The 22,881-nt window shown below is 50.1% G+C and overlaps 6 protein-coding genes across 6 annotated transcripts; 1 reads left to right on the plus strand and 5 right to left on the minus strand.

The window, feature by feature from the left end:
• Positions 1-2,107: 2,107 nt before the first annotated feature.
• On the minus strand, positions 2,108-3,476 carry MIND_01137600 (Ras-related GTP-binding protein D; the record flags this gene model as incomplete). Its single annotated transcript, XM_037367917.1, has 7 exons — positions 2,108-2,405; positions 2,455-2,597; positions 2,644-2,778; positions 2,820-2,964; positions 3,005-3,115; positions 3,167-3,399; positions 3,450-3,476. The coding sequence occupies 7 exons, from the start codon at positions 3,474-3,476 to the stop codon at positions 2,108-2,110; spliced, it is 1,092 nt and encodes a 363-aa protein (XP_037215749.1).
• Positions 3,477-5,854: 2,378 nt separating this feature from the next.
• MIND_01137700 (ABC transporter) lies at positions 5,855-7,958 on the minus strand (the record flags this gene model as incomplete). The annotated part of the gene is made up of 15 exons (XM_037367918.1): positions 5,855-6,143; positions 6,192-6,295; positions 6,348-6,506; positions 6,562-6,590; positions 6,635-6,648; positions 6,703-6,770; positions 6,816-6,824; positions 6,879-6,911; positions 6,959-7,072; positions 7,118-7,330; positions 7,380-7,393; positions 7,446-7,456; positions 7,505-7,520; positions 7,573-7,672; positions 7,725-7,958. 15 exons carry the CDS (start codon positions 7,956-7,958, stop codon positions 5,855-5,857), a joined length of 1,407 nt encoding a protein of 468 aa, XP_037215750.1.
• Positions 7,959-8,569: 611 nt separating this feature from the next.
• Positions 8,570-9,629, plus strand: MIND_01137800 (S-adenosyl-L-methionine-dependent methyltransferase; the record flags this gene model as incomplete). The annotated part of the gene is made up of 6 exons (XM_037367919.1): positions 8,570-8,782; positions 8,834-8,897; positions 8,947-9,020; positions 9,082-9,144; positions 9,193-9,537; positions 9,588-9,629. The coding sequence occupies 6 exons, from the start codon at positions 8,570-8,572 to the stop codon at positions 9,627-9,629; spliced, it is 801 nt and encodes a 266-aa protein (XP_037215751.1).
• Positions 9,630-11,701: 2,072 nt separating this feature from the next.
• Positions 11,702-14,034, minus strand: MIND_01137900 (Cytochrome P450; the record flags this gene model as incomplete). Its single annotated transcript, XM_037367920.1, has 13 exons — positions 11,702-12,006; positions 12,060-12,182; positions 12,233-12,299; positions 12,349-12,461; positions 12,506-12,542; positions 12,599-12,782; positions 12,827-12,996; positions 13,044-13,146; positions 13,199-13,285; positions 13,333-13,486; positions 13,542-13,662; positions 13,732-13,911; positions 13,969-14,034. The coding sequence occupies 13 exons, from the start codon at positions 14,032-14,034 to the stop codon at positions 11,702-11,704; spliced, it is 1,710 nt and encodes a 569-aa protein (XP_037215752.1).
• A 6,355-nt stretch (positions 14,035-20,389) lies between these two features.
• MIND_01138000 (uncharacterized protein) lies at positions 20,390-21,499 on the minus strand (the record flags this gene model as incomplete). The annotated part of the gene is made up of 1 exon (XM_037367921.1): positions 20,390-21,499. The coding sequence occupies one exon, from the start codon at positions 21,497-21,499 to the stop codon at positions 20,390-20,392; it is 1,110 nt and encodes a 369-aa protein (XP_037215753.1).
• A 115-nt stretch (positions 21,500-21,614) lies between these two features.
• MIND_01138100 (uncharacterized protein) lies at positions 21,615-22,379 on the minus strand (the record flags this gene model as incomplete). Its single annotated transcript, XM_037367922.1, has 3 exons — positions 21,615-21,864; positions 21,912-22,153; positions 22,206-22,379. 3 exons carry the CDS (start codon positions 22,377-22,379, stop codon positions 21,615-21,617), a joined length of 666 nt encoding a protein of 221 aa, XP_037215754.1.
• Between the last annotated feature and the right edge of the window lie 502 nt (positions 22,380-22,881).

The following is a 22,881-nucleotide window of genomic DNA, read 5'->3' on the forward strand; positions in this document are numbered from 1 at the left end:
TGTCAAGGATGAGCTCGGTGATAGGGCGGAATGGAGGGAGTTTCTTTGCCGTCCAGCCTGCAGTGATAGGTTTGCGTGCAAGGAGAGTGTTGACGCGCCAGAGCGACCACGGAGAAGCATGGTTGGGAATTCCCCAATGTTCATTTGCAACACACCGAAACCCAGCCATCTTCGCATGAAAGAGACCAAGTTGGCCCTTCATGAACGAGCCGAAGTTCTCGGTCACGTCTTTGCTTTCTCGTCGGCTGCCAGAGGCCTAGGGCAGGATGAGGGGCATAAACGGAGATGAAAAGCCACATACCTTTAGCAGAAGGTCAATAGAGAGCTGGTCCCCGGCACCAAAAATGACACCGTGTTTCTGGAGGGCCTCCGTACTATCAAGTCCCAGAGTCTTGAGCATCTGGTCCAAGACCTGCATTGTCCCATCAATGGTAGACTCGTCAATGTGCATAGCTGGGAGTGGGTATTGCTCCGTTTGGTGAATGGGAATGGCAAAGTCGGTGGGGGGAGGGGTCAACTCATTCTTGAAACGCTCTTGCAGTGCCGGAAAATGTGAGATAAGAATGTCAGTCAAGTGCCATAGATGCGCCTCCTGCAATGCAGTACTGGTTTCGACCGATGGCAGGTAATCCTCGCTCAACTTGAAATCCAGGTCCGGAGTGCAGGTTGTGAGTGGTTTGATCAGTGTGAGGGGAAGATCGCCAGGCTTGACCCCGAACGCAGGGATCATTGAGCCCGTGGTGCCATTGTCAAAGTGGTCCTTCGAGTCGCTGCGCTGCTGACCAACTTTGAATGCAATATTAATGTTGTCCCAGATGATAAGGATGACACTACTCTGGACTATCTTCAGCATTTGCTTCAGGCGTTCAGCACCCATGTGTTTTGCCTTTTCAATAGTTGACGAGTACGAAAGGCATATGCCAGCATGGTGAAGAACATCAAATAGCGCCCGACTAGCAGACGACGCAAGCAGAAAGATAGACATGGTGAGTCGCATGCTTGATGCCTTTTCGTTCTGGCTGGAGCAGAGCATGGAGAAGATGGTGGCAAGAATCTACATTGGATTAGAGCCTAATCTAGACTTGCAGTGACGCACTACACGGTATTCTTTCCGTGATTCTTCACTCTCAATGTCCTCTGGCATTGCTCCTGCACTCCGAAGACCATGCCACAGTGTCGGCGCAAGATGCTCCGCATCTGCAAGCAGTTGGTCGACCGTAAATGTTTGTAACGTGTGCATAACATGCTCCCCAAAATTGGGCCGCAGAGTCTCTGCCAGTTTTGCGACTTCCTTCTGCAGCTTCTCAGCGTTAACTGACGCCATCCATTCCTCAACCAGCTGTGGTCGTCGTCCATGCAGATGGTCTAAGATTTCCTGCCCATGGTCATTCATAAGACGTGTTGCGGATGCCTTGTGTTGCTGATCCGTGGCCCCAAAGAGCGAGTCAATGAACTGATAGACAGTGTCGAAACCCGCCGCCTTTACACCGCGAATGGCGTTGTCCAGCTTCTGTGCTTCACTGGCTTGCGGGGCCGCCGTTGAAACGGTTGGAGGGACATTTTCCTTGAGAGCCTGGAGCATAGCGCGTTCTTCGGGGGTCTTATTAGGTGCCCGGTGACGTTTGGTGGGTGGATTGTCTGGCGTGAATGTGTATGCGCGCTTCATAACGGCAGAACGCGTCCTGGGACACGGTGTTACATGCTTGTCACAGCTCATGTGCTCTCGGATCAGACTACCCAAAAAGGTATATATTTTATTGCTCCCGCACTCTGCGACATCACGGCTAAATTGTACCAGCCTTTACTGAAGGTAATCCTGAAGTAAAAGCTGGTCCGAGCCTAGACATGGAGGTGAAGATTGGCACAGCCACAGCTTAACTGTAAGAAGCCGAATAATTGTCGACAGGTCTCTAGAGCACAGTCCATAACAAATTACTGCAAGGCTCAGCGCCCAGCGATAAGAGAATTCAGGTATATTGACGCTTTATCTAGTTAAATTAGGTAACTACTCTAAGCACAAACCAGTCCTCACTACCGCGGCGCAGCCCTCCTTACCTCCCGCTCAACCTCCCAAATCTCTTGCACGCCCTCACGAACAAAGACGACATTATATTCGAGCAGGCCTCTTCTGCCCTCGTAAACCGCTGTTGGCACCAGCGCGACCAGCGCGAGGTGGGGCGTGACGAGATGGTATGTGAGAGTTGTTCCCGGTGTCGATGGGTGCAGCGACGCGGCGGCAGAGGGGTAGAAGCAGGCTTGTTCGGGGAGAGGGTGAGGTGCTTTTGGTGGGAGAGGAGGTAGATGATGATGATGATGACGAAGGTGTGGACGGTGGGGAGGAATGGCCATTTGTACTTGCAGGCTCTTCAGGCAGTCGCAGTCGATTGTCGCGGGAGGTTGGCGTTCTGTTGACACGTGAGATTTTGAGCGTGTGTGTTATCATTGCTTACTGACCGATACAGTTGCCCGAAAGAGTTTAGCATGGCAAGATAGTCGCAACACAGATTATGAGTGGCAGAGTCGACGGGAGAGTTGTCGGTGGCCACATATAATCGGGACGCGATGTCGAAAAGGAACGCCTTCGGCGACTGCGAGTTCTAGACCACGCATTAGCCCAAATTCTGCTCGAAACGGGTCGCGTACGGCACAAAAGACGTTCACGAGATCTTCCAGAAACGGCAAAGGATGGATCAGCTTGTGGAGGACTTTCGAGAAAGCTTCATGTAGCCCGGTCGATAAGCGACTCATGAACACGTTCTTGTATCTGCCGGAAGTTTTCTGGGGGTGGGTTAGAGACCTTGAAAGCAAGAGGAAAATACAGACGCACCAATCTTGTCGTCTTCCTGAAACTTTTCTGACTTGTGCACGAAAACCTCCATAAAGATGGACGGGTTTTGCTGTTGTGCAGCCACAATGAACTCCACCAGCTTGTTTATGGGCTGCTTGAACACATCCTGAAAGAGCCTGAGTCCCTAAAGCACACAGAAAAACGGGAGGGGACTACACGAATATCAATGACGAATATAAGAGCCCCAAATTGCGACACAGTGGCGCGCCAAGTGTGTCGACGGTTATGTTCCCCGGGCAGTCCCAAATCTCGAGCGGAATAATCGTGCTGGAGACGTTCTGAGCGGCGAGAACTGGTGGGGGAGGAGACGCAGCTCACTCGTAAGGGTGCCGGTCAACGCGCATTGTCGTTTCGAGATGAAAAGTCTGCTTTGGCGGGAGCGCATTGAAAAGGACCTCTTTGATTGAAGATTTTCCTGCACGGCGCTGGCCAAGGAGAAGTATTTTCGTGCGTGTAGAAGGGGACGACGATGAACTCGGCGTTCGTACAAGGGCTGAGGTCGCGCCGTATGTGGACATGGGTGAAAGCAGATTCGGCTTTAACGTTAACGCCTGAGAACGGTCACATATCGCGTTCGGTCCGAGATCGGAGATGACGAAACCTTCTCCTTGCTTTCTCCCATGACCATTCGACCATGAACGTGCTGGAATGGTTGTGGGACGTTTCACTTCGTAAGCTCCTTCGCAATTCGATTCAAACTTTACTACAAGTAAGCGACATTTCCGTTATAAATAGTAATACTCGCGAGAAGCGTCCTCCTAGATGGCCATATACTTAGGTAGAGATTCCAAAGCTTCCTTCCCATACCCTTGCGCCTAAATCTTGGTCTCTCTAGCTGCTATGTGTATCGAAATGTTGTTCATAGGTTCGGCGATCACATTCGCACTGCGCGATGTAAAGTTGGGCAACGCATCGTGCGTCGAAAAGTCGAACATGTCCGCAAAGGTCATTATCCACAGTTTCATTGTCAGATGTGCGAAGGTCTTCCCCTTACACTATAGCAGAATTAGAAGCAGACCGCTTGCGGGAGGCGACGAACCATGTGAACTCCGTTTCCCCAGCAAAGTACCTTTGCTGCATCACTCTCGCCATTGCCCCCTGGCATGAAGCGATCAGCTTTGAAGACTCCGGGCTCTGGATAAATCTGGCCGTCAACATGCAACGGGCGAATGTCGAACATCATCATCTCGCCGCGGGTCATGTGGAACACGTCGCCGTTGTCCCGCGGCACTGTAACCTCGTCTAGTGCCACGCGTAAGCTCCCTGGTAGAGAGCAGAGGCGCAAGGTTTCTGACACGATTGAGTCTGCTAGTCGGAAATTTCTGGACAAGCCCTGTGGGTTGTAATCCAAATACCGGGCAAGGTCTCCGCCGAATGGTTCAAGCTCCTTGGTTATCTCCATGGCAAGACTGTTCAGTCCCCTCGAGTCTTTTGCGAGGTAAGTCATCATCCACCAAATACTCATTTGAAGATTCGAGTGAATGCTCCAGAATAGGCTGAGCATGCATGCTGCCTGGTCTATCTCGGGGAGTTGCGCCACCGACTCAAGAGCACTCTTCAACAGTTGTGGTTGATTATGATTATGATCCTCCGTTGAAGTCCGTCGTTCGACGTTCTTTCGAATATAGGCCAGCATAACGGCCAGTAACCGGCTGCGAGCTCGTTTTGCTGCGATTGCGGTGAATGCCAAAGGAGTAAACAGGATAAACACATCGCGATCCAGGGCCCTAAAGTCCTCGAGCGTGTTGATAGGAAATGACGGTCCGAAAAATATCGACGTCAAGGTTTCGTATAATGTCTTGCCGATTATTTCCGAGAGTACTAATGGATGGTCCTTGGCTTGGTTTAGGTCGCTGAAGCGACGACGAAGATTCTGGTGAAGCGGGCGAATGATCTCTTTTTCTATGTTTGATCTAGAGAGTTTGCGACCGAAAGACGGTAAGAAATGTTCATGCACGGATGGCGTGAGAAGCTCTCGTGCTCCGGTGCTTCCAAATGCTCGCAAGACACGGAAGTGCCCTTCTGTGTGGTCAAGCTCGCGAGCTCCATAGAAGGTCTTGTACGCGGCCAAGGACGACACAATGTACATCTTGCTAGTCCCACAATAGAACCGGAAAACTGGACCGTAAAGGTTCCTAAAAGCGTCTTAATATTTTAGGCTGGTCAACATATTGACGATCCACCTGCAGTTCTCTAAAAACCGCGTTCGACCACGAAAAAAGTCCAAGCTGTTTTTGAGTCCGAAAAGGAGGGTGTTGGCGAGACTGTTAACTTGCGGAACTCCATTATACGCCGTGACCTTTGTCGGAGGCAGACAAACAAAAGAGCAGAATGCGAGGAGACTGATCAGAGAGAGGATCAAGAGCTGAAGTTCAAACATGGTGAGGTACCAGTGACTGTGGCACAGAAGAGGCATTTATATTGACTTGTTTTTTTGTTGTGACTTGAAGAGAGACGCTCCGAGTCAACGTATCAGACACACACACACAGGCTTTGCGATCCAGGTTCCCGTTGAGGGCGGGTTCTCAACTTGGACAGCTCCACTGTTCAATACTCTTGAATCTGTTCATCTCAACAGCACCTTGGGACCTTCCCTTGTGCACGGTGCACCTGTGTTGGCGCCTTACGGTGAACTCGAATGCGATGTCAACTCTTCTGTGGCGGACATCAACGAACCCGAAGGCCACCGCATGGTTGGAGGACAGGTTCGCTTCTTGTTAGATACTCTCAGTCGATGCCAGCTCACGGGTCTCCATAGGCTGGTCGTGTTGATAGCCGCCCGAGGTACGACCAATGGCCCCGCACCGCACCATCATATCATGCCAGTTGTACTCGCCTTCCGACTCTTCGAAGCGGGAGAAGCACGACCTGTCGGTCCCGGTTGAGCTTGAACAAATCATAGGTAACAACTCCAAGTAAACTTGAAATTGAACCAAAGACCAAAGTGCCAGTGCATACGACTTTCTATTCGAAGACGAACATGGGGCGTACTAAAATTAGCATAGATCACAGGTCAGCTGAGCCGGGGGAGGAGTGGGTTTGGGCCAAGTTTTCGATGCTACTGCGGCCAATAACAAGACACGCTGCGGAGCCTAAAAGGGCCGCTGCGACACTGAAAAGAAACACAGTGTCGACCGAGTGAATATATGCGGCGAGCACTTGAGTCCGCACACTCGGGGGAAAACTGAATACAGCCTCTACATTGGCAAGGGCTGCATTCAGAGCGCTGACTTCAACTCCAGGAATATGGTTTAGCCGGTGTCGAAGTTGACCGGCAAAAATAGCACCAGCGACACTGCTCATATCATCAGTGTGCATAAATGCCAAGCGCGAGGATACGAACGCAAGGCCTACTGATGCACCCAAAGTTTGCGTGAATGTGACGACGGATGTCGCACGAGAAAGTAGAGCTTCCTCTGTTGCAAATTCAGCTTGAACAACCACCATCTATCGCGCTTAAGAGAAACTTTGAAGGAACTAGTGACATGGATCCACAAACGGTATTCTGGAGGGCCACGCCCAATCCGATTCCAAGAATCAGCTGGAAACCAATGATGCGACCAGTGGAAGAAAACTCGTTGAGCGTGTACAGCAATCCGGAGCCTAAAGCCGCAACAAGGGGTCCAACAAACAAGAACGGCCAGGGATGTCCCAGTTTCTACAGCGATGAGAAAAACACCCGAATGTGATTCAAGTTGGGAAGTTCGACTAACTGCGATGCAAACTCCCGATATTAACGCCGCTGAGAGACGTGATTGATAACCGTGTCACGGAGATATTCCTTACCGACAGTCCCAGAGCTATCCAATTCGGTCAGAATGGAAACAGCAACAAGTGCAAATTGAAACCCGCACATCATAAACGGAATGAGATCGATACCTGAACGAGTCGCAGAATGGCCGCGCAGCTGGTAAAGGAAGGGCTACCGATATCAACTAGATGATTCAGAGATTGGGTGACGACTTACAAGATAGTACTGTGAGTCGCCAACGTGAGAACAACGTCATCAGATTCACAAGTTGGTACTGACACTGGCCAAAATGAAACAAATGTTGATGAAGAACTAGTCCGGCTTCAGCGAGGTTTACAAGAGACGGATAACAAACGCACCCCTTCGAGGCACGATCCAAACATATTCCGTCGCCGAAACATGTGAAGTGGTAGTATTCCCGCCTCACCTTCTCGTAGTTCCCAGAGCAAAAATGCCAGGAAGAAAACAGCAGACTGAGAACGCTCAGAGATGCGCAAGCTTATGGCAAAAATCCTGACCAGGACAAGCAGCGAGATTACCTCCGGATCGCTCCATCGTTTGGTATTGCCGCCCCATTGAATAGGTATGAGGAAAAGTGTGACCATTCCGATGCTCAGAAGACCGCCGATCCAGTCTAGAGATAACCAGGTCTTGACTTGAGAACCCTCAATGCCTGATGGTTGAATTGGAGGCAACGCTGCAAGGATGGTTGCAAATGCGACGCCGCCGATCTATTATGAGGTAATCAAGTCTGAACTCTTCCGAGAGTTTGCGCCAAACCGGTAAGTTGATGTCTGGCCCACATTATTAGCATCAACATAAAAGGCCAACGCGACATTGACTTACAAAAACACCAGCTGTGGGAAAAGTTAGCATCAAATATACAGACGGGTTATTTGTCTTACCGCCATGAAACGTGATCTACAAAAATCATCGTTAACAGCAGGGTGTGGTTAGACAAATATTCATGCACCAGTGAAAGCACCTCCGATGAGAGGACCAACAATTGAGGCGATCGCGTATACGGCTCCGAAAACACCCATGAATACGGGCCGCTGTCGAAGAGTCGTCACCTGGAATTGATTGGGGTAAAATGTTCAGTGTTTTGTTGAGATGAAGAGTTACCTTGGCGATAATGAACATGACTGAGACCATGAGTCCTGAGGCGCCGACGCCTGCCACTACCCTCCCTGCAATGAGGACATTGACAGAAGGGGCTACAGCACACAATAGACTTCCAGCTTCAAAGATGCCGATAACCAAAAGCAGAACCGCTTTCGCCGGCGCCATGCCCAAGATGCGACCGAAAAATAGCATTAACCCTGCCTGAAAATGACTGAGCCATGCGAGTAGCTCCATGGAAAAAGGCTTGCCTGAGGCAGAAAATATGCACTTGGTATCCAGGATAAATCTGAAATCGCCTCGAAATGCGAAGCAATCTTGGGGAGAGCTGTTGAAAGGATAGTTTGGTCCAACGCGGTCAATGAGAAAGCAAGCATGAACGCCCTTTCAGGTATGAGCTTGTAGAAATGCCATGGCTAATAGCTTAGAAAATACATACACAAAAGTCGAGATGAGCTTCGGCGACGTTAACTTGACGCTTGCTTCTCCATGTTGGTCACGGTCTTTTGGAGAGTTGGAGGTTTGGGCCTCAAGCTTTGGTTCGTTCAAGGAGGACATGGAGGGTCGGAGATGAGCCCAATAATAGAAAATAATGCTCTCGCCATCATGAATAAATGCAGAGTAAAGGCTTCTGTAGACGCCGTGACATCTCTCCATCAATGTTCGTTTCTTTTCGGCAAACCATCACTGAAAATGGCTTTGCCGCTTTGAACCCTGTCTCGACTTCTTCTTCCTCCTGCATCTATCAGAAGGCTGTTTCCTGCTGTGCCGACCCTCGTGTTCTGCTCAAGGGGGGCGATTGACGTTGAGATCATATAACGGCCAAAGATGACTCTTTCATCGCGACTATGGCTTCAAGCAATTTCCACTTCTCCATGCTCTATGGCGGCGATGACCGTCTCACCGCTACCGCTCGGCACCAGCGCTATCTTTTTTCGAAACTTGCGCTCAAACCGGGCATGCGTGTGTTGGAAGTTGGCTGCGGTGTAGGGGACGCATGCTTTGAGCTTTTGCATTTTATGAATGTTTCTGTTGTTGGGATTGATCTGGACTCGGACAAGGTAGGCCGGGCTCCTACTTGGAGGTATAGAGATTTACCACGAGCCCTTCAGATTAATGCGGCCTCTATGAGAGCTCTCAACGGTCGTGTTGGAGGTCGAGCCGAGTTTCGTTGCGGTCCGTGCATTCTCACCGCTTGAGCTAGCATTGCGCTTAATTTAGATAGCGGACTTATACCAACTGGAGTCCGAATTCGGCGCGGGATCTTTTGACGCGATTTACAGTATCGAATCTCTCAAGGTATGCACTAGTGGGCCTGTCGCCGCGATTATCTAACAATCGAATTCTTTGCCTGGCCCAGCATTGTGCGAGCTTTCGAATTTCGTATTCCACCTTGGGACGTTTATTGCGTCCAGGAGGCATGGTAACTTCGACCCGATGTTTGTTGATTCACGACTTACGCTTTTGGCAGCTCGGAATTTACGAGTGGTGCTGGACAGCAAGCATGAACCCACTCGATATCACTCATATCCAATTGGCAGAACTTTTCGAAGAGCAGACCCAGATCGGTCACCGAAGTATCTTTGACCGTCGTATTGACTGTGCCACACAAACTGTTCAGGACACTGGAGTCCTAAAGTTGGCATATATCGAAGATCTCGCCAATCGTCGCTCGACATCGGCTTGGTATGCGCCATTGGAGCGAGCCTTGGGCCAATCGGCGACTGTGTGGAGCTCCGATGCTGACGGCGAAGGTGCCTTCGGGGATCTAACAAGAAGTGCTGCTGTCTTCATAGCCCAAGCAGGGCGTCTGAAAGTGAGTGTGCGGTGGCGATCTAAATTAACATCATTCACATTCACAAATAGCTGTTTAGTCCCATGATTCTTGTGGTGGCCTGTCATCTTTGATAGAGAATCCCGTGTACCTGCCCCCATGAATGAATCATGATGTAGATAGCAGTCCAAATTTGGAACACCGATGATATCTCCGAGTCACACTGCACTGGAGAATGGATAAAACTGGAGACCCTCTCTGATTCTCAGTAACCAGAATGTCGGCACCTGCTCCAAGTAACCCTGCTGCCATTGCAGATGCCCTTGAATCAATTTATAATGGAATGGCCATTACCCGGATGGAAAATTGTGCACAAAGTATGTACTGTCGCGACGTCAGTTTTGCTATATCTTATGTTAAACATAGTTGCCTCCATCACTTTTCTGGTCTATGATATTCTACTCAAGTTTGATGATGAGGAAAGTTGAAGTATATTCCCCAAACTTGCTAGGTTACTGACACAAATACAGTTTGACTATGTTTGGAAGTATGCACAATATCATTATTATTATTATTATCATGGTTGATAGCTGACGATTGCTAACTTATGGACAGAAGTAAAATGTCTTCAATCAAATTACTCTACTTCTTTGCACGTTACTATGGGGTGCTCTACAATCTGTATGCACAATATATCCATTTATCCCAGCAATTATATATTGATCTTCTTGCAGCAGTGTTTTTATTGGTACAATGATTTCCTCTTGGCTCAGGTTTAATGTTAATACAAATATAGTCACTAATATTGTTGGCCTATCTCTCCAGGTATGTAATTCTTTATGGACAAATAGATATCTAATAAGTTTACAAAGTTGTGGGTCATTCTGCATGCTTGGTTATGTAAAGCTATAATATCTTTCCAGCTGCTCAAACTGGTTTTGGTTTGTGATCCTGTAAGTGTAAATTGATTAGTCAGATTGAAGACTGACAACAATAATAATAGGGGTGGAGATATTCTTTTTACTAGCATGGTTAACATTATTCTGGTGCTCCGGATCAATGCCATGTATCTGCGAAGTCAAAAAAGTAAGAATTTTGCTTTTGCAAGAAATACAATTCTAATCACAATTTCAACAGTTCTGTGGTTTTTGGTTTTACTGCTTATAGGTAAGAATATAAACTAGAGACAAATATCTTCTTACATAAGTTGCATCTTATAGTGCAATTTGGAGTAAGTCCAAGTAAATGATTTATCAATTGTCTATAACAATTAAATAGTTAGAGCTATATTCAAGTGTGGATATTGCCACAAAGACTGCTACAAGTGTATTCCCTGCTCCTTTGGGTTTGCCTTGGCCAGGATGCTTTGCATTTCCAGATATCAAAGTCAGCCTTTTTAGTTGGTAAGTCTCTTAAACCAAAGAAAAATCCTTAGAATTGATGTTTATCTCAGGATACCTGATGCTATCATTGCCAGCAAGTTATTCCTTATCATATAATATGGAAATGGCTGATATATTGATAACAGCAATCTTCTTTTTGATGACTATTGCAACACTCTTTCGCAATGCTAGCTTCCAACTTGCTGACTTCAAGTCACTTAAACGAATTTCTCCTCTTTTTATTTCATTCATCAGAGATGGACTGATCTTCTACTTTTTGTAAGTTGCCATATCAAGGTTGTTTGATGACTCATCATGATTTAATTATCATAGCATTTTTGGTAATTTTTTTTTCTGTCAATAGGAAAACAAAATGATGGCAACTTTAGCAATTCTGCTCACTGACATGTTCATGAACCTGCTCTACAAAAATTCTTTTGCTAACTTCCTTGGAGGGTAAGACAAATGCCACAGATCCAGGGATAACTTGAGAATACTGACCCAAATGTTAGATGGCTTATTGCTATTTACTCAATTGCGGTGGGTCTCTTCTCTCACTCAAATTGCAAAATCCTTCTCAACGAGTGATTATAGGCCACGCGCCTCATTCTCAACTTGCGCAAGACCTCGCAGCTTCCACTCGAAGAGTCTGTTATATTGCACACTCTCAGCCACAGCAATGATCGTGAACGTGAACATCATATCCCTGCGAGTGTGGGCTCCATTGTCTTTGCAGAGTTCTAATATATATACGAACAAATTTTGAAGCGACACGTATACAGCTACAAGTACGAGCAATGTACTTATTTCTATGTTTTAGTAGTTCAGTCCCGTTTCGTGATTTTGACTGGGACTTCTCCCACCCCGAACGCGGTACCAAACATGCTCGCGCCGCTTAGAATACGATCCAGAGCAGTTTGCTGCGTCTCCCCCGCGTGCAAGACTGTTTCAACTTGCCAGTCTCGAAGAAAGTGGGCGAGAAATGTCACTGCCTCGGTCTGAGCAAAACGACGTCCCACGCATGAGCGCGGGCCCGCTCCAAACATAATGACATCTTCCTTCAAGTCGGGGGAGAGCCAGCGCGCAGGGTTGAATGATTCTGGTGCGGGGAAGTCGTGTGGGTTATGACCTGAACAAAGTGAGTCAGCCAGGATGTCGCAATAAGAAGGTAACGAGACGGACAGACTGCCATGATATCAATCATGACGCGGGAGCCTTTGCGAATGATGATATCTTGTTCGGTTGGAAGCATGGTGCGCAAAACGATATCTTCGGGTACATCGCGAGGCAGATTGATTGTCGCGGCTACGTTCCATGTCAGACCACCACCAGCTGGAACAAACGTGGTCACTTACGAACAAGGCGATGGGCTTCGTGCATACAAGCAAGCAGATATTTGAGGCCAGAAACATTCCGCAAGGTCTACAAAAGATAAGGCTTGGTAAGTCATATGTGGAATATCTGTAAGCACTATTTCTTCTCTCGAGGGAACTTCTCTCAAGATTTCTTCGTATGCAGTCTGTTGCTGGTCTGGGTGAAGACCCAGAAACACCAAGGTCGACATCAACACGCTGCTTGTGGTTTCTGTGTCTGTCAATCGAGGAAATGTAGACGATAATGCACTGCACCATTGCCCGCAAAGAGAAGCGACATCATGTCCCCCGTCTGCAGACAGTTTAGTGGTAGGAAAGACCACGACGTAGTTAGTATCATGTGCTCACCACTTCGGCCGGCGTCAGTGTGTACCGCGAAGCTTCCTCGGTGGACGACACTAGCTTCGTGAAGAGATCTGTGATTTCGCTGTCTCCGAGCTCCTTGAGCGTCGAATACTGAACCTGCCTTCCTGCGGCGAGGGATGCTATCAGCGTGAGCACTGTCGTCCAAGACTCGTCAATTTCTCTGAGCCTGATCAAAGTCAGCCATATTGAATAGCCAGGGAAACATCCAACCGTTGTACAGGCAGCCGCCAGACCCAGTTCGGAAAGATAAGACGATGAATAAGGGTCGTGGAAGCAATTGAGAGAGCACGGTCGAAAATTGCTACTTCATCGTTCGCTGTGCTCGGCTTCCAATCAACAGACATTCCAAACCCACAGCGACAGATCATAACGAGGGTGAACTACACATCGATAAGATAACCCGTAAATGTCGATAGGAAAAACCTACCCTCAACAATAAGGAATGTAAATCTGTGACAACTCCGTTCGGTGTCAGGTCTTTACACATTTTCTGATAGACTAAAGCAGACTCATCCACAACACGCGAGAGCCTGCCGAGATGAACATCACCGCGTTGAAAGTCAAGAATAAACCGAGGCGCACATATTGGATGAGATGGCGGGAGCAACCACACGACGATGTCGTTTCCAGTCCTCACCGTTGGCCAAAGCAATGCTACTGCCCCAGACTCTGTAAATGGAGCGTGAGTTGAAGAAAATCTTAATATAAATACTGACGCCTCCGTGGTAAAATCGCTGGGTTTGACGAGATGGGTCTTGCCCTCATTGCCCCATATCTGCCTAGCCATACCCACTGATGCCGCAATATACATGCTATTACCCGCCAAGATGGGTATGATGGTAGTGAGATCATAGGTATGGTTGAAATGAGCTTCAAGTTGAAATTATCAGCATCACGAGGTCTTTTTTAGGCCGGACGGACTGACCATGTTTTCGTTGAATCCATGGCCACATGAAACCCATGTGCCACCAATTTGCTGGAATCGCATTTCCGGGAAGCGAATGAGGGTCGAGTAGTGGACGGTATCCTTTCACATAACCATGGAACTGAGATGGTATTAGCAAACAGAGGTGGTAAGATGACGAACTTATGCTGAGCTGCTTCAGGAAACGTACGAGACGGTAGGCAAAAAACAACGTGCCAATGCAAAGAGGCAAAGGCAACATGGTGTGTAGAGGTGGTGGTTCGATGTTAACAGCAGTTCCGCGTTTGTTCGTGTGAATGGAATGGAAGCGGTGATACGCAGGTCGAAGGTTATTTTGGTCGCAGATCACTAGGAAAGCGAACACACAATGCTACACAATGCCAGTGAACAAAGTTCAAGTATATCATCATGATGATTGCAAGGTTACCATTGTACAAACCTCGTCAAACTCCGAATCATTCAAACAATATCGCCGGATACCGCGACGGGCCATTGTTCAAAGGAAAGTCGCTTAATTCTTTTATTGCGCAAATAGACGTCTAGTTCTTGAAGATGTCAAATTTGAAGATTAATGCTATTTTCTGCGTAAGCCAGCATCTCCGATTCATTTGAAGTTTGAACTGTCGACAGCCGCTAGGACGGCCACAGCTTCGGTGGACGGTCAGAGAAGAAAACACGAGGATGGAAACAGCTACACACGATGCATGCAGCTTGGATGCAGTCTCGACAGACAGACATTGGCTATAGGCTACGCAAGGGGCCAACACGTCGGGGGCGTGACTAGTTTCAGAAATTTCTGTGACCGTCGTTAAGGACCCGTGCGAGTCCCTATTAAGGTAGGATACCGAAATCCGGACAAATTTTTGAAATCTTTGATGGAGGTCTGACCAAAATTGTAAGGGCAACCCCGGAGGCCTGAGATCAAGGTCCTAGCAGGGGAGGATCCAAAGAGTGAATAGAAGTAAGCAAATACAAGTGAGGCTGACCTAGCAGGGGAGGATCCAAAGAGAAGAAACTCTAAGGGTCCGCCTGCTAGGTAGCGGAACTATATACTGCGCTCTTGACGTGCCAAGGTTGATCGTTGCTCCGTGCAGTATGCCTGCGCCATGTTGCAGGCCAGGTCCCAGGGGGATCGCCAGGCGGGGGCGGCGATGCGCCTGACGGAGGCGGTGATGCGATCACCGGAGTCGGAACCGGAGTCGGACCGGAATCGGAATCGTCTCCGAGGGGCCGAAAGGGAGGTTCCCCTGACAAAAATCCGGACAGAATTTCAGCCAAAACCGGACATCTTTGATCTAAAATCCGGACAAGACCATAGACAATGTCTGAGGTTTGAAGCGCAAATCCGGACAAAAGCACATATGAAACAGGATTTGGACTCTTGAGTCTTGACTATGAGACTTGAGGTCATTCACTACTTTAAGTACTTTAGTTTCTAATATACCCATGACAACCAACGATCAGGCTGAAAATATCCGGCAGAGACTGTTTTACTTGATTTTCCGCATTTCTACCTACTTAAAGGCTACTTTTAGGGTGATAGGGAAAAAAATTGAGGTTGAAGCGGAATCTGGACAAATTCTTTGGATTTTCGGTATGTCTGATCCAAATCCGGACAAGAAAGGCCCAGCCCGATGTCCAAAAAATCCGGACAAATTTTGGCCAGGATGATTTTCAGAATCCTACCTCAATAGGGATTCGCACAGGTCCTCCGCCGTTGCCAACGACTTCGACAAAAGACAATGATGATGTCCAATGGTCTTCGTGCCAGTCATTCGGCTTTAAGGCTGCAAGAGCTGCTTTTATCTGCTAAAACCTGCTCAAGATACTATGACCCACCTACGTCAGTTCTCCAAACCTCTTCGGCTGCCATCCAGAGCTAAGAGCTTTAAATGAAGTTTATCTGGACCTGATGTTCAGCCCAGACAACAGTAAACCCACGCGGATGCTGCCATTTGGAGCGAGCTGTGAACCGATCGAGACTGAGACCCCCTCTCCCTACTTTTTCCTCATCCGACCCACAAACTCGCATGAGTCCCCCACTGTACACCGTTCTACAGCGTCGTTCTTTGCAGCATCCCATTATTTTCTTTCTCATATTCCTCGCCCTCTTCTGGTTTGCCCCCCACATGCGTAATGTCGTCTTCGATGCCCAGCATTTGACCAAAGATCGCGTTTAAACTCGCTGCAGGACGGGCCACAGTAACTCACATGCAAATATATACCCACACCCACTGGACAACGCGTACCTTCACTCACCGCGAGTATTCGACTGTCTTTCTGGGACCAGCCGAGATCCCCGCCTCAACTTGCTCACCTCCAGCTCGCCCAACCGTGCTCGGCGAGCATAATTTTCGATCTGATGGACTGCTCGAAGTCAATCCCGCCACCCCACATCCTATTGTCTCTCTTGTCGCGCGAGTGCAACTCGAATGGGACACTAAACTTGCTTCTGTGAGTAAAACTCTCTGGCAAGCTGTTGCAGAATACACACGACGGTACAACAGGCCCCCTCCACAAGGCTTTGATGTTTGGTGGGGCTACGTGGTAGCAAACAGAGTCCAGCTTCCTGACGAGTATGACCCAATCGACCGCGACTTTGTCAGGGGAACCCCCGCTTCGGCCTCCTTCGGACCCTCTGAACGCATCCGAGGCGCATCCGACCGGCGTCCCTTCAGACGCTCTGACCTGCCCCGACCATCGTCCACGGCCTCCTTCGCCCGCACAATCACCAATCCGTCAAGACCCTCCCAACGATCACCTTGGGACACGGCCTGCGACGCCACACAGGCCTTCTGCACTCTACGTCGGCAGTTACGGACGACTAGTATATAGTTGGCGCCCTAGCAGGCGGACCCTTAGAGTTTCTTCTCTCTGGGTACCTCCGGCTCCCGTCCCTATGGAGCTGGATCGTACTAGGGCTCGGGGTGCCCCTCGTCGAGCCTGCTTCAGATGCGGCGACCCCAATCATTTGGCTCGGGATTGTCCGCTCCCCGCCGACGTCTGCCATGTGGACATCCTCGACGAGGTAATCCAGCAACTTGGCAATGAGATGCTGGGAGAGCTGCTCGCCTGGCTGTCTGACACTGCGGCCTTAGCGGAGGCGCATTCGGAGGCTCCGGCAGTGGATTTTGTCCCCCGCGACAAGTGACTGGTGTGCCCTCATTCGCATCCATAAATCGTTTCACCTGTTTGTATGATGAATCAACTCCCTTGCCCTACAACGAGCCTGAAACGAAAGACGCACCCTCTGCCCCCTCCGAAGCCCCCGTTCGGATTCGCCGACTTGCCTAGGAGAAAAAGCTACCTGACAGTTATACCATCTCTGCCGCTCCTGGCGTTAACTCGCTACACCTTCCCCTCGAACTTGAGTCCACTGCGAACGCGCTCAAGCTCTCCCTCTCAGGTCTGGTCGACTGCGGAGCTACTTCGGACTTTATCGACACAGAATACGTCAACCGGAATAATGTGCCAGTCCGAAATCTGTTTGTACACATCCCGGTCTACAACGTCGACGGCACCCCCAATGATGCTGGGTCTATTCGCCAAATCGCGGACCTTGTTCTACGGTACAACGGACACTCCGAACGCGTTCAGCTGGCTGTAACCCACCTTGGGAAACAGGACCTGATACTCGGATACTCCTGGCTCAAAAAGCATAACCCCGAAATCAACTGGGAAACGAAGGAGGTGAAAATGAGTCGTTGCCCCCGCAGCTGCTCTACCTGCTGTGATGAAGAGCGGACCGAACGCGTTGAGGTTCGGCGGCTCCGACTCCTTAAATCATAACTACTTGTGGGCGCCTTCCCCACTGTTTGCGCTATCAATATCGCTGGCCCGGATGATGCTGACGACGAACTCGGAGCTGCTTCGGACCCTCCGGAGCCCTCACCAGACCTCGACGACGACGAGCATCTTGAAGACGGCGACCGCATCTTCTACACCTCTTTCCGCCCAGTCGAGGAGATCCGCGCTGGCAGTACAGTGTCCCAACGCCTTGCAGAGGCCTTCGCCTGTAACTCGGCCCCTCTGCCTTCGGAGATTCCGGATTGGGCCAAGGAGTTCCAAGACGTCTTCGACAAGGAGTCCTTCGACACGTTACCAGAACAAAGGGCTTGGGACCACGCCATCGAACTCGTTCCCGACGCGAAGCCCGCTAACTGCAAGGTGTATCCGATCTCTCCCCTCGAACAGCGCAAACTTGACGAGTTCATCGAGGAAGGACTTGCCACAGGCCGTATTCGCCCTTCGAAATCTCCGATGGCCTCCCCCGTCTTCTTCGTTAAGAAAAAGGACGGAGGGCTTCGGTTTGTCCAGGACTACCGTGCCCTCAACGCAATGTCAATTAAGAACCGGTACCCCCTTCCGTTGATTAACGACCTTATCAACAGGCTCAAGGATGCCCGTTACTTCACTTCACCAAACTCGATGTTCGCTGGGGCTTTAATAACGTCCGGATTAAAGAAGGAGACGAGTGGAAGGCGGCCTTTCGGACTAACCGAGGGTTGTTCGAACCTTTGGTGATGTATTTCGGCCTGACAAACTTCCCCACGACGTTCCAGACAATGATGAATGACATTTTCCAGGATCTCATTCTTTCAGGCGACGTTATGATCTACCTTGACGACATCCTTATTGCACATTCGGACCTCCGCAAGCACCGCGAGATTGTCCGGGAGGTCCTTCGGCAGCTCCGAATGCACAAGTTGTACCTTCGCAAGGAAAAGTGCGACTTCGAGAAATCGTCAATCGAGTACTTGGGGGTCATTATCTCACACAACCATGTCGAAATGGATCCTGTTAAGGTCGCCAGAGTTTCCGCATGGCCTCCGCCCGAGAACAAGAAGGACATTCAGCAGTTCCTGGGGTTTGCTAATTTCTACCGCAGGTTCATTCGAGATTTCTTGGCCCTAGCGCAACCTCTCTTCGTGCTTACCAAGAAAGACCAGAAATGGACCTGGGGAGACACCGAAGCCGCCGCCTTTCAAGCCATCAAGGACGTGGTCGTATCAGAGCCCGTCTGTGACGCTGTCGTTCGAAGAGCTTACGCGGGGTGGAAGCGAAGAGTTCGGAGTATCGATAAGGGGATTGGACAGCCATTGGAATCCAATGGCTGCCCGATGGATGACCCATAGCCTACGGCGGGAGGGAGCAGGGAAGCGTACTCAGGCAGTCGGGACAGGTCCATGAGAAGTAGGAAAGACGAGACACAAGAGAAAAGAGGACTTGGTTAAGATTGCTGCTGCGTGACTTTGGTCACGACTGATGTTACAAGACTTGTGACTACTTGAGATCATGTGAGTGATTCTATCTGATAACGCCTGATAATGCTTTGCGACGGTTCTGAGTCGTCCAGCCGGTAGTATACCCATCACAGAGCCCCCCACAACGAAGAGTCGTTCATGCGTTTCCATCTCGGATCCGGCCAAGTACCGCGGCTGCCCAAGGCGCCGAAGCCGCAATACCCTCCAACGTAAGCTGTGATTTGGATTCATCTACCTCCGCCACGGGTGTACCTCCATTGCCACGCCCTCGTCTGATGGATCTTCGATAGGCTGCGCCTCTTGCGTAGGAGTTTCGAAGGCTGAGTTGAACCAGGGATGAGTGCCCAGCTGAGTTACCACCCCATTAACGATTATTTGGCTCACCACAACCGGGACTGGCAACATGGGTGCGTCAGACGAAAGCGTAGGTGGAGAAAGTGTAGCTTCGGGCTCGATTGGGGGTATGGTCGCCGGGTCCTGGCTTGATTCCCTCAAGCTGTCCAGGAAGGCCGTCACTTCCTCGGTGCTGGGCTCAGACGACGGCGGAGGCAAGGGAGGAGCGAAGTCTGACGGAATCCGCAAAACCTCTACATCCTCATGACCCGCCGTCGTCAAGGTATGCGCGCCTAGCATGAAGGAAGTTTGGCCATCCGCCAATGCTACGTCATCCTCTCCAGCAGGCGCTTCGTTAACTGTCGCCGAAGGAGGCACTACGTTGAGGGTGATCTCGTAGGCCCCTAGTGCGAAAGGACCCAAGTTGGCTCCGCGACCCAGACGTATCTCTCTTTCAACTCGACGACGCTCATCTCTTCGCAGCTTACTCGGGTTATGTTTGGACCTCTTTCGGATTCTCTCCTCCAGGCGTACTCCCAGTCTAGCGGCTAGCGTAATGTCGGTGCCGGGAACCTCCTCGACGTCCATAGCTGAGCTGGTCGCGTCTTCTGTGGACGGAAGGGGGTTACTAATCAGTGCTGGCGACGGTATCGGAACGTTCATTGGGGACTCCGTCTGAGGAGTTGATGGGGGTACTTGCTGTGGACTCATATTGGGAATTGCGGCCACGGGGAATACCGAGGAAGCCGGGGGCAACAAGTGCAGCACAGAGCTTGAGGTAGTTGGCGCACTGGGGATCGTGGCAGAGTTGGTTTGCACGAGAGATGCTTTCCTATCCGCTTTGCGGCGGAGCCTTCGTTCCCTAACCTGGCGGGATTCCAACCGGTTGAACGTATCAGTGATGGAGCCTGTCATGCTGTCGAAGCCTGCTCGATCCAAATAGTTGATGGAGACCCATTGCATTTCTCGCTCCAGGAATCCTAGAGCTCTCCTTGTGTCCGATATTGACCCCATTTCCAGTATGACGCTATTCCCAGCAAGCAGCACCAATACGATGTCGGCCACATTCCTTAAGATATCGGCCATGCCACGTGCGGTAAGCTCATGTAAGCGTGGCGATGACCTTCCAAATTAGGACGGATTGCGTCCTTTGGCGTGGTTAAGACGTCGCAAGGACAGAAACTGATCCCATTATGGTTTAGAGTTGTAGACAAATATTTAAGATAGGACAAAATAATATTTTTGTATGATCTAAGCCTCGGGATTTCCACCTGCCCGGATGCCGGCGGCCTTCAGGTCCGCCAAGTATTCTGGAGGCAAACCCCGGTGCCCCTTGTACTTGCGGCACGCCCACGCGGCCTGTGCACCATCAAGACCCTTGCAATAAGCATCTGCAAAGCGCCCGCATCTCTGCACGAATTTCCGAATTGAATGCAACGGCACGGAATCCAGCGCCTCAAGCGCATTCTTCTCCAGGTCATCTTCCCGACCTGACTCCGGCTTGAGACGATACACGCGCTTGGCATAGCCCCAGCACATCTCGATGGGATTTAGTTCAGGATGGAAACGGGGGAGGAAGAGGACGGTGACTCCAAAGGACAAGCAGGTTGATTCAAGGCATGACTTGACTTCTGCGAAGTCAGGCTGGTTAAAGAGCATCCGCCGCATGCAGCAGGTGTGGGATTTGGGGTCAGAGCATTTGAAAGCCTTGCCATCAGCACTCTTGCATTCGGCACGGAGTTTGGAAAGTGACTCTTTTGTGATTGATGGAGCGATGTCGCGGAGGTCTCCACGCTCCCGTCTTTCCTCCAGAATCATCGCCATCCCCTTAAACTTGCCTGCATACTCGGGGTGTGAGTCAGGCAGGTATAAGTCCTGGACGGTGCCATCCTTGAACCGCGCTCCTGTCATGCGCTCCTCGACTTTGACTGGGTTCCCATGTTCGTCAAAACGAACAGAACCATCCAGGTTGCGAGCATTGACCTTCACCAGGAAGTTGCTTTCCTCTGGCGGCTTCCGCGGCTTCCGTTTCTTCTTCTCTCCCACTTCTGGTGCTGGTGCAGGCAGCCCAGGCTCATCCACCTCCATTTCATTCAGGTCCTCTGCTGCTGTGGCCTGCTTTGCAGCCATATCAGCCTTGCGTTTTTTGGTAGCCTCGGAAACAAAGCCTGAGATCTTCTGGGGCATCCCGCGAGCAGTCAAAGCAGCCTCGCTTCGTTTATGGTGCGTTGAAGCGTTGTCGTAGACGAAGATATGCTCAAAGTCTGGCCAGTTGTTGACGACAATAGAGCAGGCTGCCGTTGCCTGGTCTTCCACTTCAACGCCGGTGAAGTAACCATCTTTATTCTTCCCTGGCCGCATCGTGCGCCGCGCCGACTCTCCGTTAGTTCCTCGCAACCACCCAAAATCAGCCGACACATAGTCTGCCACCATCCACGCATGACCATCACCTTTCTGATATGGTTTCGCGCTGGATTCACGAAGTCGCCAAGCCTTCTTGCGCCCGGTCGTGCGCATAGAAGATACTTTCGTCATGATACCAAATCACGACGCGGACAGGCTTGTCTGTGGGCAGCTGAGGCAGCACCAGTGTCCCATCGTCCTCATAATATGCCGTGCGATCAGTGAACGCGCGGAGCTTCGGAAGATACTCTTCATTTCGATACTGGACAACATCTTCCCGCTCGTGGCCGTCAGCGTATTGCCCTTTCTTGGCTTGCGAAAAGCTGTCACATGTCAGCCCACACGGTCTCTGCTCAATCTGTGCACATACGAGTACCCCAACTCATCCAAGTACCGACGCGCTGTCCTTTCACTGATTGGCTCCTCAAGACCGTGTCTCTCCATCACATCCGACCGTGACATATATTGGACAACTTTTGCCGCTGTGATATGCACATCACCCAGCTCCCGGAGGTACGATCGGAGGTCGGTGGCTAGATCCTCATCGGTCACCTTGGAAGCTGTCCACCCGCCATACGGGTTGATAGGCAATACCTTGCCCGACTCAATGAACTTCGCGGGCGAGCTGTGCAAATCTCCGAGCACAATATACTCCTCGACCAACTGTTCGTGCTGCCACAAGTGCCGAATTACGCCAATTCTGGAAAGTGGATGTCGAGCTGGGATTTGTAAACAGCGACAGCATGGTGCGAATGCCGTTCATTCGTGTCCGTGTCCATTCGTCGAAGTCGGGGGCCTTATAACCCTTGCTCTTGGGCCCCCTCTTCTCGCCACGCATCAGCCGGTTTAGCTGGTGCAGTGCAGTTGATGCGCGGGTAGCATTGGGTACAGTGAACTTCAGACGTCGGCGGTCTGCCTCATTCATTTTTGCTTGGAAGTCGGTAGGGGGGAGCGGACGGGGGATATCACTACGGACATTAATGTATTTTCCGCCCCAGAAAATGCACAGAAAATTTGAAATTTTCTGAAGATCTTCTGAAGATTTTCCGAGAATTTTTCTGTCACGGAAAATTTGGAATTTTCCATCAATCTTCTGAGAATCTTCTGGAAATTTTCCGCATCAGAAAATTCCTAATCTTCTTCCACAGAAAAATTTCAGAAAATGTAGCCCTCAGATCTGTGATCCGACCAATGACATTTTCTCCAGCATATAATTTGGCCATCAAGGCGATCAGTCGGACCCCTCTCTGTTTTGTCCCAGACAGCCCGTCACCATGTCGAGCCCTCGTCCTGTGTTAGCAAGGCCAACGAGTGGCTAGTGTAAGTCTAGTGAGTGATAG

The sequence above is a fragment of the Mycena indigotica genome (genome assembly GCF_014461135.1).
Source record: "Mycena indigotica strain 171206Taipei chromosome Unknown Mind.scaff0010, whole genome shotgun sequence".
Taxonomy (NCBI): domain Eukaryota; kingdom Fungi; phylum Basidiomycota; class Agaricomycetes; order Agaricales; family Mycenaceae; genus Mycena; species Mycena indigotica.